The sequence below is a fragment of the Marmota monax genome, unplaced genomic scaffold (genome assembly GCF_021218885.2).
Source record: "Marmota monax isolate L192 unplaced genomic scaffold, Marmota_monax_Labrador192_F-V1.1 WCK01_AAM20220418_F8-fsc00018, whole genome shotgun sequence".
NCBI lineage: Eukaryota > Metazoa > Chordata > Mammalia > Rodentia > Sciuridae > Marmota > Marmota monax.
Genome location: NW_026692201.1, coordinates 24743613 through 24759860, shown reverse-complemented (window position 1 = coordinate 24759860; position 16248 = coordinate 24743613). Strand labels below are relative to the sequence as shown.

At 37.1% G+C, this 16248-nt stretch overlaps 1 protein-coding gene across 2 annotated transcripts in view; it reads left to right on the top strand.

Annotated features, from left to right (window-relative positions):
- Window positions 1–3964: 3964 nt before the first annotated feature.
- Chd1 (chromodomain helicase DNA binding protein 1) overlaps window positions 3965–16248 on the top strand; it is a 70203-nt gene continuing 57919 nt past the window's right edge. For both annotated transcript variants that reach the window (XM_046428988.2, XM_046428979.2), the window contains exons 1-2: window positions 3965–4090; window positions 6085–6281. In XM_046428988.2, coding sequence (XP_046284944.1) covers window positions 6229–6281 — 53 coding nt within the window. In that variant the 5' untranslated portion in view covers window positions 3965–4090; window positions 6085–6228. The remainder of the gene's footprint in view (window positions 4091–6084; window positions 6282–16248) is intronic.

Here is a 16248-nt window from a genome sequence, read left to right as displayed (position 1 = left end):
AGAAGGAGGCACATGAACCTGTGGTCCCAACTACTCAGGAAGATAAGGACAAGATGATAACTTGAGTCCAGGAGTTTAAGGCTAATCTCTAATAAAGCAAGATCCCATCTCTTTAAAAATTAAAAAGTAAAATAAAATCCTCAAATAAAATGGCTATACATAGGATGGATGAGCAGCTGTTGGATACCAAAACAATCTGAGTTTTTTTTTTTTTTTTTTCCAAAAGCTACCCTAAGACCTAGAAATTCTACATATCAGAAGAGGAGGAATGGGATTGTTGAGCACTCAACAGGGGAAAAAAACATACACACACAAAACAACAACAACAACAAAAAACAACAGAACAAAACAAGCAACTTGCTAGATGACTGACTCCTCCCCCTGCCCAATACTGGAACCCATAATTATTTTCTTATAATTTTCTGATTCACAACATAGAAATTGTACAGTAAATTTTCACTATTGATGGCATAAAATTTCATGAGTTCAATTCAGAGGACTTTGTGACAGGCTAAGATTTTAGGCTCCTCCACTTAAATAGACACCCCTCAAGTTAAAATGGGGTTACATGCCAATAAAACTATCATAAATTAAAAATATCCTAAATCAAAACACATGTGCATTTACTACATCTAACCTATTGAACACCATAGCTTAGTGACACAGAATGCTATTTATCTTTGCAATCACATGTCCTACTGAGAGCTGCAGCTCACTGCTACGGCTAAGAAGTATATGTTAGTTTACACTGGACACAGTGATGCATACCTGTAATCCCAGCTACTAAGAGAAGCATTACAAGTTTGAGGCCAGCCTCAGCAACTTGGTGAGACGCTGCCTCAAAATAAAAACTAAAAGGACTGCAAATGTAGCTCAGTGGTTAAGCACCCCAGGGTTAAATCCCCAGTATTAAAAAAAAAAAAAAAGTATTTACTGCATATCCTTAATCCTGATTAAAGATTAAAATTCAAAACTTGAAGTAGTTCTACTGCAAGTGTACCACTTTTTCACCATCATAAGCTAAAATATAGTCAATTGAACCATCTTTATTCAGGGACCATTTTAATATCAGATATTTTAATGGCTACTCAGACATACACCTTCCATAAATGGCATGAATATAATTATGGGATTTAAATCCTATCTAGGCATCCAAAAAATCAGCAGAAGAACAAGGGTTACCATTATGTTACATATTTCACAATTTTTGAGAAGTGGTTCTTACTCTAACACCATTTAAGGACACTCATTGGTAATTAGCCCTATTAATAGTATATGAGAATTAAGGATCCACAAAATGCTATCTTAGATTCTGTAATTCTCCCAAGGAACATAAAAATTTCTAAAGGAGAAATTAAATAGTAAAAAGCCAAAATCATCAGCAACAACAAAAAATGCTCCAAGAGTCGGTAATTTTCTGAGATTTTTACTATTTAATAACATGTTGAAATTATCAATGTTTGATCATTATTTTTTAATACTGATAGTTTATTCAAATCGAAACTGAGAATTTAATTTCCAGATAACATATCATCCAAAATGTTTGCAATATCTACTGCCTTTTAAAAAAAATAGTATGGCCAAGATTATTGCAGTTTTCCGCTTTGTGTTTCTCCACATTCTAAAATTCTGCAGAGCAATAAAGTATGGTTTTACTCAAAATACAAATCTCCAATGTTTAATATTTTATTATAAATTTGGCAAGATTGTTTCTGCAAGAGGTTGCTAGAGCTCTTATAGGTAAACTAGCTCATCAGAGGCAGAGTAAGCAGTCAAAAAAGGTTTGACATGCTTTAAAAAACATGTAAAATAGACTATACACTGATTCTTTTTGTAATACAATGACAAAATGTGCTTTAGTTATACATGAGGACTTCGTTATCTGAACCATACTTCTGATTATTCTTTGTCAAGGTTAGTTTGTCTGGAGCTTTGATTTTTGTTATCATTCTAGTAATCAAGAAGAAAAAAAAGGGCAAAATTTGTATCCTTAAGGCTAATTACTAATACAAAGCTTAATGTTAAAAATTAGTACTTAGTTCACAATACTAAAGGGGCTTCAGAAATGCAGATTTGTATGATCTCACTATTCCTCTGAACCCAGCATTAAAGCTATGTGTGTTTGTGTTTGTGTGTGGTTCTGGGGATTGAATCCTGGGCCTTGCACATGCTAAGCAAGCACTCTACCACCAAGCCACACTCCCAGCCCAAAGCTATTTAATATCTAGCAAAAAGGAAAAAAAAAATAAAGGAGGTAGAGCACACAAAAGATGGTAATGTTCTACTTTGTTTCACTATTTAATGACTGAAGACAGGCATGTTTTTTGAATAGGTCATGTATACCTCTCCCCACTTCCCAAAGTGAATAGACCCTTGAATTTTATTTTAAGCTCGTTGGAGATAGACCAAACCATTTAAGCAAGTATCTCCCAAATGAAAGAATTATTATTCGGGGAATTTGTGTTATGGAAATCATATTCATTTGACTTGGAAGGCAGGCCTTTAAATTAAATCAAATGACTTAAGAATGGGATTAGAAAGTTTCAAAAATGGTCGTTAACCTTAAGGAATTCAAGACAAATTTGCACACCTAAAAACGGATAAGTGTAAACTAATTTTGACCACACAAAAATGCTTTCAAAAACAGCGAAATGGGGTATCACCATGCTTGAAAAGATAGTGTTTCCAACACACTGACAAGGTTGTAACTGAGGCTTGCAGATACAGTTATGAACGAAACTGTCAACTAAATTGCAGCATGTTAAACTGAGACAGTTACCAATGCCCCTAGAGTAGCTTTTTTTGTTGCGATTCGGCACCACACCCTCCAACCCGCCCCCTATGGAGGGACCTAAAAGGGAAAGATTGTAAAAGTTCTTTTCTGAACTAGGAATGGGTCACCCGCAAAAGAATCAAGCAACGTCACAGGATGTCAACAACCAGAACTCTATTTTCTCTCCTCCTCCGGTGCCCCGCCCGTGCAAGGTATCAACCCCCGAGGGATATTCAGCGGCAGGTCGCCCAAGCGTAGGAGGCTGCGGGAGGCGACCACAGTTGCCCAACAGTTGGGTTCCCAGGCTGCCTGGTGTGACGCAGCAGCTCCCGCACGGCCTCTGCGGACCAAAGCTCAGACCCGGCCAGGAGCCCGCGGGAGCAAGGGGCGAGGCCTGGGCGACTCTACACTACACGCGACGCGGCCCTCCGGTTTTTCCAGTGCGGTTGCTTTCGCGGCTCCCCGAGTCCCACCCCGGTTTCTCCCTGGTTCCTCCTCAGTGTCTCCGCCGCGACGTCCTTGCGCGACAGTAGGAGTGACGGTAGCGCTCACACCCGCACAGAGCGAGCCTGTAGCTCCCACTTCCCGGAACTCACCGCCCGGCCACGGAGGGCGGGCACCCAGCGAGGACCTGCCGGCCACAGCCTTGGTCAGAGTCCGGCGGCTTCCGCGCATCCAGCGTGCGCGTTCCCGCAAGTGCGCGCGCGCAACGCTCTCCGCCCCGCCCCAGCACCAATCGCTTTTTTCTCAACGCCCACAACTCCCCGACGTAGCCCCGCCTACCGCCTAAGCGCCTGCAGAAAGGGCTCAGCGTGCGCGCGGCCGCCGGTCTCGCGCCCTGTGGGGAAGGGGAGTGAGCAGAGGCGCTGACGTCGCGCGGGAGGCGGGGGCGACGGCGACCTCGGTGGCGGCGGTGGCTACGACGAAGACGGTTGCGCTCCCTCGCTCTCTCGGCGTCATGGCGGCTGCCGGGGGCCGATAAGCGGCGGGAGCGGGAGCGCGCGCGCGACGGCGGCTGAGACGACGACTCGTTACTTCTCGCTCTTGCTGCCCTCGCCTTTGGTGCTTCAATAATGAATTGATTGTTGGATCCACTCGGCAGGGAATCGCGCGTTGGTGCCGCGGGCCGGGGTTTCCCCTTCCCCTCCGCGTCTTTCCCCTTCCCCCATCCCTCCCGGACTCTTGCTTACCCCGAGACGCCCGGAGCCCGAGGACTCGGCGGCAAGATCGCGGGCCCGGGCGCGGGGGAGGCCGCCGATCGGAGCCGGCTGCCTGCGAGCCGGCTTCCTCCGCCCCGCCAAGCCCGCACGTCCGCCGGTAAGAAAGGGGGTGGCGGGTGGGTCAGGATGTGGCTGGGAGGACTAGAGCCCGCTGGGCGGAGGGCGGCGACGGCGCGGTGCCCAGGCGTCGGCCCGGTGGCCAGGAGAAGGCCAGGGCGGCTGTGCGAGGGCCGGTGGCGGCGTTGGCGGGCGGGCCAGGCGCGCAGGGGGCGTGTGAGCGGCGAGTGCAGGCCGGCCACCGCAGAGCGCATCCTTTCGCCGGCCAGCCCGGCCCGGGTTTCTTGGGCAGGGGGCCGGTTGGGTCGTAAAGGGAGATCCGCGAGTGGCGAGCGCTTGGCGGTGCGTCTCTCCTGCTGCAACCCCGGCACCCAGCACGTGGGGATCCGCGGGGAGGGGGAGGGGGCGGCGGCTCGGGCGAGCCTGGGAGGGCGCGGGGCGGTTCTGCGGGAAGTTTGAGGCGGGAAGAGACTCCCGGACCGGGATGGAGGCCCGGGAGAAAGGGGAGACGTCCGGAAGGGAGGCTGATGGGGAGCCAGACTGAGTTGGACGGGCAAGGAGGATGGTTTCCCAATCTCTTGGAGTCCTGCTTCAGAAACTTAGTAGGAGTAAAACAACTGTTAAAACACAGAGGATAGAAGTAGAGGATTGTAGAGGTTTAACGACTTAGAGAAGAGTCATTGTTGAGACGCACGAGAGACAGCGGAGAGCTGCGTGCGCTTTAAGCTTTAAACTTACGGTTCTGAAAAGGGTTTCGGAAAGACGACTTACTCGGAGAAGGGAGTGAGAGGGGAAAGGAAGTTACAGTGCACAGAGAAAGCCATTTTGAGGGACGAAAGGAAGGTGAAAGGGAAAGAACGAAAAGGAGAGAACTTTCTTAACGAAGACTTTAAGGAAAGAGGCAGAGTACTTAGATTTTTAAGACTTGTTATAATAGTAAAGCTTTTTGACTAAAGTTGGAATTTATATTTAACTTGAGGAATAAATGTTGAGTGGAACAGTTACTTTTTAGATAACCTGCTCTTGCAGAAGAGGGTAGACTACCCTGAAGTCTGGAGAATTAAGATCCCAATCCACATGCAGAATCTTCTATGATTGAGCTGGCAACAGCCTGTTTCCTCACCTCTTTGTGTTTGTGTGTAATGCAGATAATCATAGGAGAAAATTTTCATTGCTGAGGTCTGAGGACAGCTCTGCTTCTGTAGGCTGTCTCAGTACTTTCTGACTGGGGAAGGATCTGACGTCTCCTTCCCCCGCTTCTTCCTCTCCCTCCCCTGCCAGAGATCTCCTTTGTTTATTCGTGGATGGCTTGTAGGTGACTCTACTGTTGTGCTGAAATCTTGAGAGTGCAAATACTGTGTCTTGGTATTTTATTATGTTGCACCAAATTTTACTTTAAAAAAAGCACATAGAGTGTATATTCTATTACTTTTTTATTTTTTTCATGGAATCTCTGCGAGTCCAAACTAGTAAATATTTTTTTTCACTCCACTATCAGTTTACCTGAAAAAGAGCATGTTTATTTTGTCCTGTGCATTTTTGCTAAAATTATGTAACTTTTTATTATTTTCTCATGTGAACATTTCCAAAACTTTCCTTCACAGGAGTATATGAAGTTCTTGGAGATAGAAATTAGGCCTTCATTAAGAGTAACCCTTTTTCCCCCTTCACTTATTTAATCAAGTTATCAAATAAGACTCCATTTTCTAGGGATGTAGTTATATGTTGCATGGTACCACTTTGCTTTAGTAAATTATATAAATATTGATACACAGTGGCAGTCTCTAAAAGTTTTATCACTCCACAAATGTTTTGATTTCTTCTGTGGAAAACATTTTAGCAATGTAGCCTGCTAAATTCTAGTAAGTTATAAGAAAGTACATAATAGAAGCTGAGATATGTTAAGTAAAAGACCTCCACCCCTTCCTTACCATCTTTAGTCTAATTGGCCTAGGTAGATTTCTACAAGTTCTAAGCAGGGCTTATTTATCTTTTTCTACAGAAAGTGTTCTTATTTTTTCATGTTTTCCTTAGGTGAATCAAAGAGGGTCCCAGGAAATTGTGAATGTTCAAGAAAATTCATCTGAATTTTTGATATTCAAAGAGGAGTCAGTATTTATATTCATCTTTTAAACTGGGAAGATTTATATTTTATTTTAAAACTCCTTGATATTTACAATGAATGGACATAGTGATGAAGAAAGTGTTAGAAACAGCAGTGGAGAATCAAGGTAAGCAACAACTTTATCAACTGTTTACTGTGAGGAGAACTGAATATCCATTTGCTGTTTTTTATAAATTTGTAGTCTTAGCCATCCAAATATTGAAAAGGTTTCTAGTATTTGAAGCTTTGTTGACATTACCTATTCTAAATATTTTTTAAAATATTTAAGTTCTTTGGAACTTTTGAATTTTGAAGTACTTAAATCTATATTAGGTTTATGCTTGAGGTAATAATGGAAGCTGGAACATACAAAAAAAGTATTCAAATTGATTTGACTGTTGGTAAAAATCTTAAATATAGTAAGAATTGGTGCACTCATTTTGCCTGGCATTTGGCTTTTTGCACCTTTGCTGTCCAGTGCTGTAGCCACTAGCCACATGTAGCTGTTTAAATTTAAATCATAGAATATTCAAAATTTTATTATTTAGACAAACCAGACACATTTAAGTGCTTAATATCACATGAGTAGTGTCTACTATCTTGGACAGCACAGATAGAAAACATTTTTATCACTGAAGAAAGCTTTATAGATAACATTGATCTGGACATTTGTTTTACTGTATTCCCCCCCCCCCCCCCCTTTTCTTTTTAAATTTTCATGGTGAACTTTTAATTATCTGTGAATGAGTTAAGAGTTTTTACTTGTGCCGTATCTTTTTAAATTAGATTTGTCTAATTTATGTGTTTTTAAAAAAACAACTCTTCACATCGGAATACTCTTTTTAAATTCTTTTTTAGCACCCCCAATTTTGAGTTACTTGCACATTGAAATAAAATTCACATAGTTATGTGCACTTATCATAGGTGAAAATCAGCAAAATGAATTTTGAAGTCATATTGGTTACTTATAACAGTTCTACCACTTATTAACTATGTGAACTAGTGTAAATTAATTTCTGATGCTCTGATTTTTGCTCTTTTAATAAAATGGGGACCTGGGCATGACGGCACATGCCTGTAATGCCAGCAACTCAGGAGGGTGAGACAGGATCACAAGTTTGAGGCCAGCTACATCAACTTAGTGGGCACCTTGTCTCAAAATAAATAAGGGATACAGATGTGGCTCAGTGGTTAAGTGCCACTAGGTTCAATCCTCAGTACCAAAAACAAGTAAGTAAATAAATAAATACAATGAAGTGTAAACCATTTATCTTTAAATTGAGAATTGAGATGCTTCTATAGGTAAAGGACTTAAAATGGTTTCTAATAAAATGTGTAGATTTGTAACATTTGCTTATTATAATTAATATGTTTTATGTAACAGTGCTACATAACTGAGACGTTAATTATAGTGATGAAGAAATGAGGTGGATAACAACAGACAAGTTGGTAGGGTTTAAGAAAAAAAGTTGGATAGAAAATTATGTTGTGCTTATATGTATTTGATCTGAAACTTGAAATTCTTTGGCCGTGCTTAGTGTATTTTATCACCTTTCCCTGATAGAATGTTTGGATAGCAAGAATATTGTAGAGAGTAGAGTAAGAAATAGGTTATGGAAAACATCATTTAGTTGAGCAAGTATTAGTCTAGGAGTTAAAAACTTGAGCTGACACCATCTTTGCATTAGTAAGTTCTCATGATTTTCCCAGTTATAAAATGAGAAGTTGAACTGATTTCAAAGTTTTATCCTACAATTTAATTACAAAGTATGGTGAAGTTGCAGACAACAGAGTTTGACTGCAATCACCAGAGGCAAAGTTAAAAGTCTTTTGAATCTCAGCTTTGATTCAGATCTCTGTAGCTATATTGATTGCTGTACAAGAATAGAAAAGAGTCATGTTATATACATTCTCTTACTCATTAGTGAATAATGAATTGGCCAATAGGTAGAAATATACAGAGGAAACCCAGGAGTCAAACTCCATACAAAATAGGAAAATATTCTACTTGGATATGCAGGGAGATTACCTGCTGGTATATTTTGACCATTTATCTATTCCAGTAATCTTTTATATATTTTCTATATTTTGCTGCCATACCTAAAGCAAAAAGGAATTTTAAAGCTAATTTAATTGTACAGGTGAAAATAAAAAAAAGTCCTGTGAAATCATATTTACTTAAAGGATTCTTTCACAGTGCATACTTACTTTAAATGAATGCAAAACATTTCTCTAATTGTTCTGAGTCACTAATTCTACTGTACAGGTTTTGTGTGCTTCTGAGAAGTGTGGTTATCAAGTTATCTAGTTTTTGCAACTGCTTTGGCATTTATCAGAAAGAGAGAGACTTGGTTCTGTTTTGCCTTCATTTCTTTCTTATAGATGTTTTGCTCTTTCCTTGCTCAGCTGTCATTGTTATAACAGTCCCTTCTCACTTTTTCCCTTCAATGCTTTACTCATTAGACATTGTAAAGAAAAGAGCTCCTGCGTAGTTAAAAGACTGAGAGGTAAACTTAGTTACAGGAATTTTCTTGGAAAAATCAAAAGTTGTTAACTACATAGCAGGTTGTTTAAGAAGAATTTGATTTTTATTGGCCAGAATTTTAAAATGTGTTTTTACTGCAGAATTTTCCTTTGTGAAAGTTTCTGAAGTGAAATAGAATTAAAAGATGTTATTGGGCATTTTGGTTGTTATAATTAACTTCCTACCAAAAAGGAAAAAAAGAGGGTTTTCCTTCTATACGGAGAACTTTCTGTAACTGTTGACCAAAAAGGAAAAAAAAAATGCTCAGGGAAATAGGTCATTTTGGCTATATTATAACTGTTTTGAAACTTACTTATTATGAAATGTGGGCCAGGATGCACCTGTACAACAGTTTCTGCTCGACACCAATTTTTTTTTTATAACTGAAGTTAAACTTTCTAAAGATAATGTTGGAAGATTTCAAAGCAGGTTTCCAGCTGGGTTGAACTTTTGTTGTCATTTGTAACAAAGTTTCTCAAATCCCGGTTAGACTTATTTTTTTTTTAATTGTAAAGTTATCTTGAATGATTTACCCTATTAATAGATTTCTGGGTAAATACCTGAAATATAGGATTATAATTTGCTTGGATTGATTAATAGGTACTTGCATGTAGGTTAAATTTTCAACAAAATTTCCAGGTACATTTAAGAATTTATTTGAATCACTTTAATCCCTAAATATAAATGTAATATTTCTGAATAATTCTTATGGAGTGGGGGGAAATGTTGATGTGCCTTAATAGTCATAGTCATTTAGAATTCATGTGTAGGTGGCAATGGAATTTTATTGACCTTTATTTCACTATGTCTTTTTACAGTGTTAACAATGTTAACAGTTAACAATATTAATTAACAATATTGTTAACAATTAACAACATTAATACATTAAAATATTTTTTAATAATAATAAATATAAATGTATAGATTTTACATTTATGTAGGGGAACCGTATGTTACACTGGCATAGGAAATATATGACAGTAGAGTGTATTTTGACATTATACATACATAGGATATAACTTATTCTACTTAGGATTCTACTTAGTATACTTGGCGGTTGTTCATGATGTGGAGTTTCATTGATTGTGTATTCATATATTAACATAGGAAAGTTATGTCCTTTTCATTCTATTATGCAATAGAAGTGAAATACTTTAATTATTGTTTCATGCTTCAGTTATCCTCTTTGGATCTCAACTTCTAAAATGTTTTGGTGAGGTAGTGGTGGTAGGTAGTGAGTAGGAAATATGATTAATGGAAATGTCCTGAATAAAAATACTTTTCATGCTAAATATCCTGATCTGATCATTATACATTGTATACATTTATTGAGTTATGACATAGTACCCTGTAAATGTTATTTTGTTACACAGAAATTATTACGTTAATTAAAAAGAAAAGAAAACCAAATCTCTTTTCTAAAATTCACAAAGCGAGGTTACCAAGTTAAATTTTTCTGTAGAAAAATTTTTATACTGTATTCCCTGGAAGCAAGTTACTGTGTCTAGCTCACTCTCAAGGGGTTGAGTGGTAATTAAACTCCATCTCCTGGTGGGAGTATATCTGCATATATTAAGTAGAATTTCTGTAAAGAATTCTTTTCTCCATTTTTTTTCTGTTTATATATATACAAAGATTTATGTATATATATTTTATACTTTTTGTTATTAGTGAGTTATTTATTTTGCTGTGAAATTAAACTTTGGTTATGCAAGCCTTTTCAGGTCATCTTATTATTTTATTTTATTTTTTTTAACACAAAGCCATCCTTTTGACATAGAATTGGCCATTCTTGAAGGACTTCACTGGTTTGTTATTTATTCTAGGATGGTTTTAGAAATGAAGAGTTGTGTGTCAGCTGTGCTTGTTGCTACTCAAATGTCACTCTTCTAGGCCTCTTAGACAAAGTGAACAGAGATAGGTAACACATGTTTACATACTGAATCAAGTTATTTCTGTGTCTATCTATATACATATTAAAATAAGCATATATCGTTTCTTTTTTTTTTTTAAGAGAGAGGAGAGAGAATTTTTTAATATTTATTTTTCAGTTTTCGGTGGACACAACATCTTTATGTTTTATTTTATGTGGTGCTGAGGATCGAACCCAGCACCCTGCGCATGCCAGGCGAGCACGTTTGAGCCACATCCCCAGCCCACATATATCGTTTCTTACAAGGTCATTTCAACTTCCCTTATAACTTTGTAAGTCTAACATGAGAAATGTGAAACCTACCATCCAACCTCTGTGTATTCATATATTCAACATAGCATGTATGTAAAGCAGTTTCAGAATTTATAGACTATATTCCAAGGAGAAACAAATTTATTAACTGGTATACAGTGTTTATGTACAGTGTAACTTAATATTTAGCCTTACAGTTTGTAGTCAAACCACTGTTTTCCAAAGTTACTCAAGTTAGCTTATTTGCCCTCAACTTCATTAAGGTATTATGTCATAAATTTGTAATAAATTTAGATTCATTTGTTAGTCTCAATTCCACCCCAGGATTTCCAATAAACTTGTTGACTTTTAAAATCTGCTTAATTATATTTATTCTGTGACATAATATAAGTTCCATGGGTTTTGACAAATGCATAAAATTATCCTACCTTGGTACTGTACTGAACAGTTCCTTCTCCCTAAAAAGTTCCCCTGTGCATCTCAGATTTACTGAATCATTTCCATTTTAAAAAGATTTCCAGAAGAATTGTATTCATAGCAAAATTCATATGCACATATCTGAAACTATTCACCTGGAGTTATTCAACATTTTTACCAAGCTATAAATTAACTTCTAAAAAGATTATGATAATCTGGAAGCAATAGTGGAAGGAACAGTTTATATACACAAATCAATTAAGTGAGTATATTTAGATCATGGGGCCATATAGATGTGGATGTGAACTGAAAGGAAAATGGAATTTGGTAAATTACTGGATTTCTTTAACTTTTCTAATCTTAATAGAATTGGTAAAGTTTGGGGGAAAATGAAGAAATAATGGTGTATATTCATATGAGTGATGCAGATAGTTTTTTTGTTTGTTTGTTTGTTTTTGGTACTGGGGATTGAACTTGGGCACTAGACCACTGAGCCAGATCTCCAGCCCTATTTTATATTTTATTTAGAGACAGGTCTCACTGAGTTGTTTAATGCCTCAACATTGCTGAGGCTGACTTTTGAAGTTACGATTCTCCTGTCTCAGCCTCCTGAGCCACTGGGAGGATTACAGGTGTGCATCACTGCACCCTGCTTGGAGATAGTTTTCATAGAAATCATGTTCCCTGATGAAGAAGTGCACATCCTTTATATTAGATGTTGGGTATCCTAGCTTTGTAATTCTATACCTGAAGGTAAAGGAAAGAGAAAAGAGGATGTATCGCAGAATTAAAAAAAAAAAAGTGGGGGGGTGGTGTGTGGATAGAAAGATACCTTTGGTAGTGTATTATTTATTTTCCATGTGAGTGAACTGGTCAGAACCACTAGTTTTAGGAAAAGACCCTAGGACTCTATTGTGCCAGAATCAACTTGTTATAAATGAGTAACTATGGGAATTGCAGTTTACAATTGGAAATATATTATTATCTGTTACTGTGATATGAGGTGAATGCTTAGTCAAAAGTCAACCTTAATTAAATGTTAAAACTATGCTCAAATATATCTTTATTGATGGATTAAGTCAGATCCAAGTTAAAACCACTGAGATTAAAAAGCAGAGGCAGCCATACATGGTGGCACACACCTGTAATCCCAGCAACTCGGGAGGCTAAGACCAGCCTCAGCAATTTAGTGAGGCCCTAAGCAACTTACAAAGGGCCCATCTCAGAATTTTAAAAAAGAGCCAGTGACATGCTTTAGTGGTTAAATGCCCCTGGGTCCAATCCCCAGTACCAAAAAAGAAAAAGCAGTGGCAAAATTGTGTTCAAATATATTAACTTTGGGAATTTAGTGTCTGTTATAATCTCTCTCTCTCTCTCTCTCTCTGTCTCTCTCTCTCTCTCAGAATTGGGGCATAAGACATTATAGTGGGCACTCTCAATTACGCTTGTCAGCTTTACTGTGGTTGCTTTCAAAAATAAGATTATCTGTCTTTAGAAACTTAATTTGGATGGTTGAGAAGCTTACTGTGTGGTAGATACCATGAAACACTAAAATTTCTTCTTTGAAGCTTATGATCAAGAGAGATGCCTTCACAAATATGTAATGTCAGATGGATGTAGTAAATGTGGAGATATAACAAAATCCTGTACTAGTTCAGATGTAGGAGAGAGAAATTTGATTACAAGGACAAATGGTTTAACTTTCAAATCAATACTATGAGTAAGGTGTTAGTGTAGTTTTTGTTTTTGCCTTTCTTTGATCATTTAAATCACTGATAATCTTCAAATTTCATGCACACTAGAAGTGCCGAGGTAATGTGGTTTTTATGATGGTGAAACATTTTGACTGGCTAGGTAAAAAGAAAGTTTATACTAAGGCAGATGATATTAGTAGAAGAGAGTGAATGCAGTGAAATGTACACACTTCATCTCATGGCAGTCTGGTGTGATCTCTAAGAGCTATCTGTTGTCATCTCCAACTTGATTATTTTGAAAGTTAATTTCTACAGGTTATACTAATGGAGGAAAAACATCTGCTAGAAATTATTATAGCTTTAAATTATAGAATTAGTTATTTTTATTATGTCATTGATATTGTGATAAATTATAGGTGTTTTATGTAGCTATTCTTCAGTGATTTTTAAATGTATTTATATATAGCCCTATTTCTCATCTGATTATTCCTTAAATGCTTACTAGAGAATATTTAAGGAAATATTTTTAGTTTGCCTCAGATTCAACACAGCTAACTCAAACAGTTACCTTTGAAATTAGTAATGCTGAAAGTTATCCTTCCTAGTACCCCTCTCTAGCAGTTCTAGCAATCATATCTACTTTTTAAAAATTTCATTTTATAAGATAATTTTTCTTGTATTTTGGTAGTTGAATGCATAAATGAACTATTGTTTTTGGTGGCAAGTGCCTAGCACATCAATGGCATTTACCTGAGTTTTAGAGGCATACAGGTGAAAAGATAGTCTGAATTTTCTAAAGCGTTTGGTGGTAGTTTTTGTGTTATTGGATAAAACTTTGTGTGCTTGTATGTGTTTACCACACTATTATGTAAAATATATTTTAGGTTGTGGTCCAAAAGTTTGAAAGTAATTATTCACCTTTTGCCACAAACATGTTCTTTTGTTAATATTTAGTGTTTACTTATTGCCTACTACTTTCCATATTGTTTTTCCAGTTATGCTGAAGCAGATAATGGTCTATTAAAACAATTAAAATAAAGGTTCCAATTTAATGAATTCAAGGTATAGTTAGAAGAGAAGTATATGTATAAACATAATTGTGATATTGTGAAGGAATTATAAGTAGTATGAACAAAATATTGTAGGAATATGAGCTGAAACAGTTGACCTGTGCCTGAGGAAAGTAGGGATAGATACATAAAGGGCATGATATTTTTTTGAGTAGTCCTAAAGAATGGAAAATTGTATTATTTATTTCTGAGAAGAGACATTTTCCAGATGGGGAAAAGTACGGGGATGGATACTTCTGCTGAGTTATTGTCTGTAAGTTTTGCTCCAGTTTCCTTTCTGCCACCTCTAGTTACTCTCAGAAATTAATCCATCTTTTATATTTTTCTTTTTTCCACAGCTTTTTGCCCCCAGTAAAAACCCTTACATAATAGTTAGTTGATGAGCAAATAAGTCAAATCATGTATGTGTAAAAACTGTTCTTCCAAAAATACTTATTGCACAAACAATACAGTGTATTAATTATTGAACGATTTAATATGTTCTGCTAGAGACCCTAAAACACAGGGGCTCAGATGCTATTGTTTTTCACTGTCAGGTAAGTGAACTCTACCTTTTCTGGTTATGTAGGTACCCAGGGTTCGTGGGACAGATTTGTTGTTCTTAACATATGATTTCTGATTATTCAATGGTTATTTTCAACAAGCACGAAGGAGCTGGGAGTAGGAAAGAGGATATAAGGCAAGCCATTTTATATTTAAGGATATGATGTAAATATCACACATTATTTCTGACCCTATCTCTATAGCCAAAACCAATTCATGAGGCCACAACTAGATGAAAGAAATACTGAGAAATCTTATCTTTAGCTGGATGGACTTATACCAGTCAAAACTGGAAGATTGAACAAGAATCTAATGTCTGATACATGGTACCAACTAGTAATCATCTTCCTTTTTATTATATAATTTGTTTTGAATATTTTAATATATTTATAGTTATTATTCATACACGTTTCCTATATTTGTTAATTATGACAGTCCAAAGGACACCTAAAACAAACTTTGAAATAATGATTCTGATCTTGAACTCAGGAAAAAGATCAATGGTTTTATCTATTATACTTATCAATATTGAACTCCTAAGTAGGGCAGTATGCTTTACTTCTCTTTTCATTTTCACAGTAATCTTAAAAGTATATTTATTTCCATGTAGCAGAAACCTCAGGCTCATCTAATGAGTGTACAGATATAAACAATTACAGTGACAAGAAAGGATTAGAAAGCATAATACACAGTTGAACTTCCAAACACCAGTAAATTAACCCTGAATTTTCCCTTTGGTGTGTGTAAAAAAAATTCTTTAAAAAATTCTCCCAAAGAAATGCTTTTGAATGGCATTGAAACTTAACTAAACAGTATTAGGATGCGAAGAGAATAAGACAAAATGAAAATTTAGTACAGTGTGCTTCTCTAATAAACACAGTTCTTTGTTTTGTCTATGTGTACAGCTCTGTTTTTCAGGCACACAGTCCTCTATTATAAACTTTTATGGACAATTAGATTACCTTCTATCAGTGTATCCATTAGTATATCACCCATTCAACCACGAGTCTAACTCATCTAAATACTACTTACAGTTTAAAACAATAAGACGAAAAGGTAGGGAAATGGAAATATAATAAGGAAAAATTTTATGTGTTAGAGACAAGTAATCTTTAATAGAATTAAATTATTGATTTAAGGCTTTGTTACAATCTTCTTTTTTGAGAGAGCGAATTTTTTAAGATTTATTTTTAGTTTTCTGTGGTCACAACATCTTTATTTTATTTTTATGTGGTGCTAAGGATGAACCCAGTGCCCCGCGCATGCCAGGCGAGCACGTTACCGCTTGAGCCACATCCCCAGCCCTACAATCTGTTTTACTTATGGTTAAATACACAAATGATCTCTTTTCCTTCTGTAGTATTACTGGTTTGAGGTGTTCTTTCATTCCCCCTTTATGACTTTCATACCCACACCAATATTACTTTCTTGACATTTTAAATCTTCATGGTTTATCAGTACTAGTTTCTTCTGTTTGTATAATGGTAAAGCAGCTGCCCGTTTGCTACTGTTTTTCTTAGAAAGTCATCATTATTTTATTCCTAAACCCAGGATGAGTCTTAATGTTTTCATTAGGTCATACGACTGATTTGAATGGAGAACAGGGAATAGAAAAAGGGAATTTTACCATTCTGTCATGCTGGCGTTCTCTGCTTTCCAGA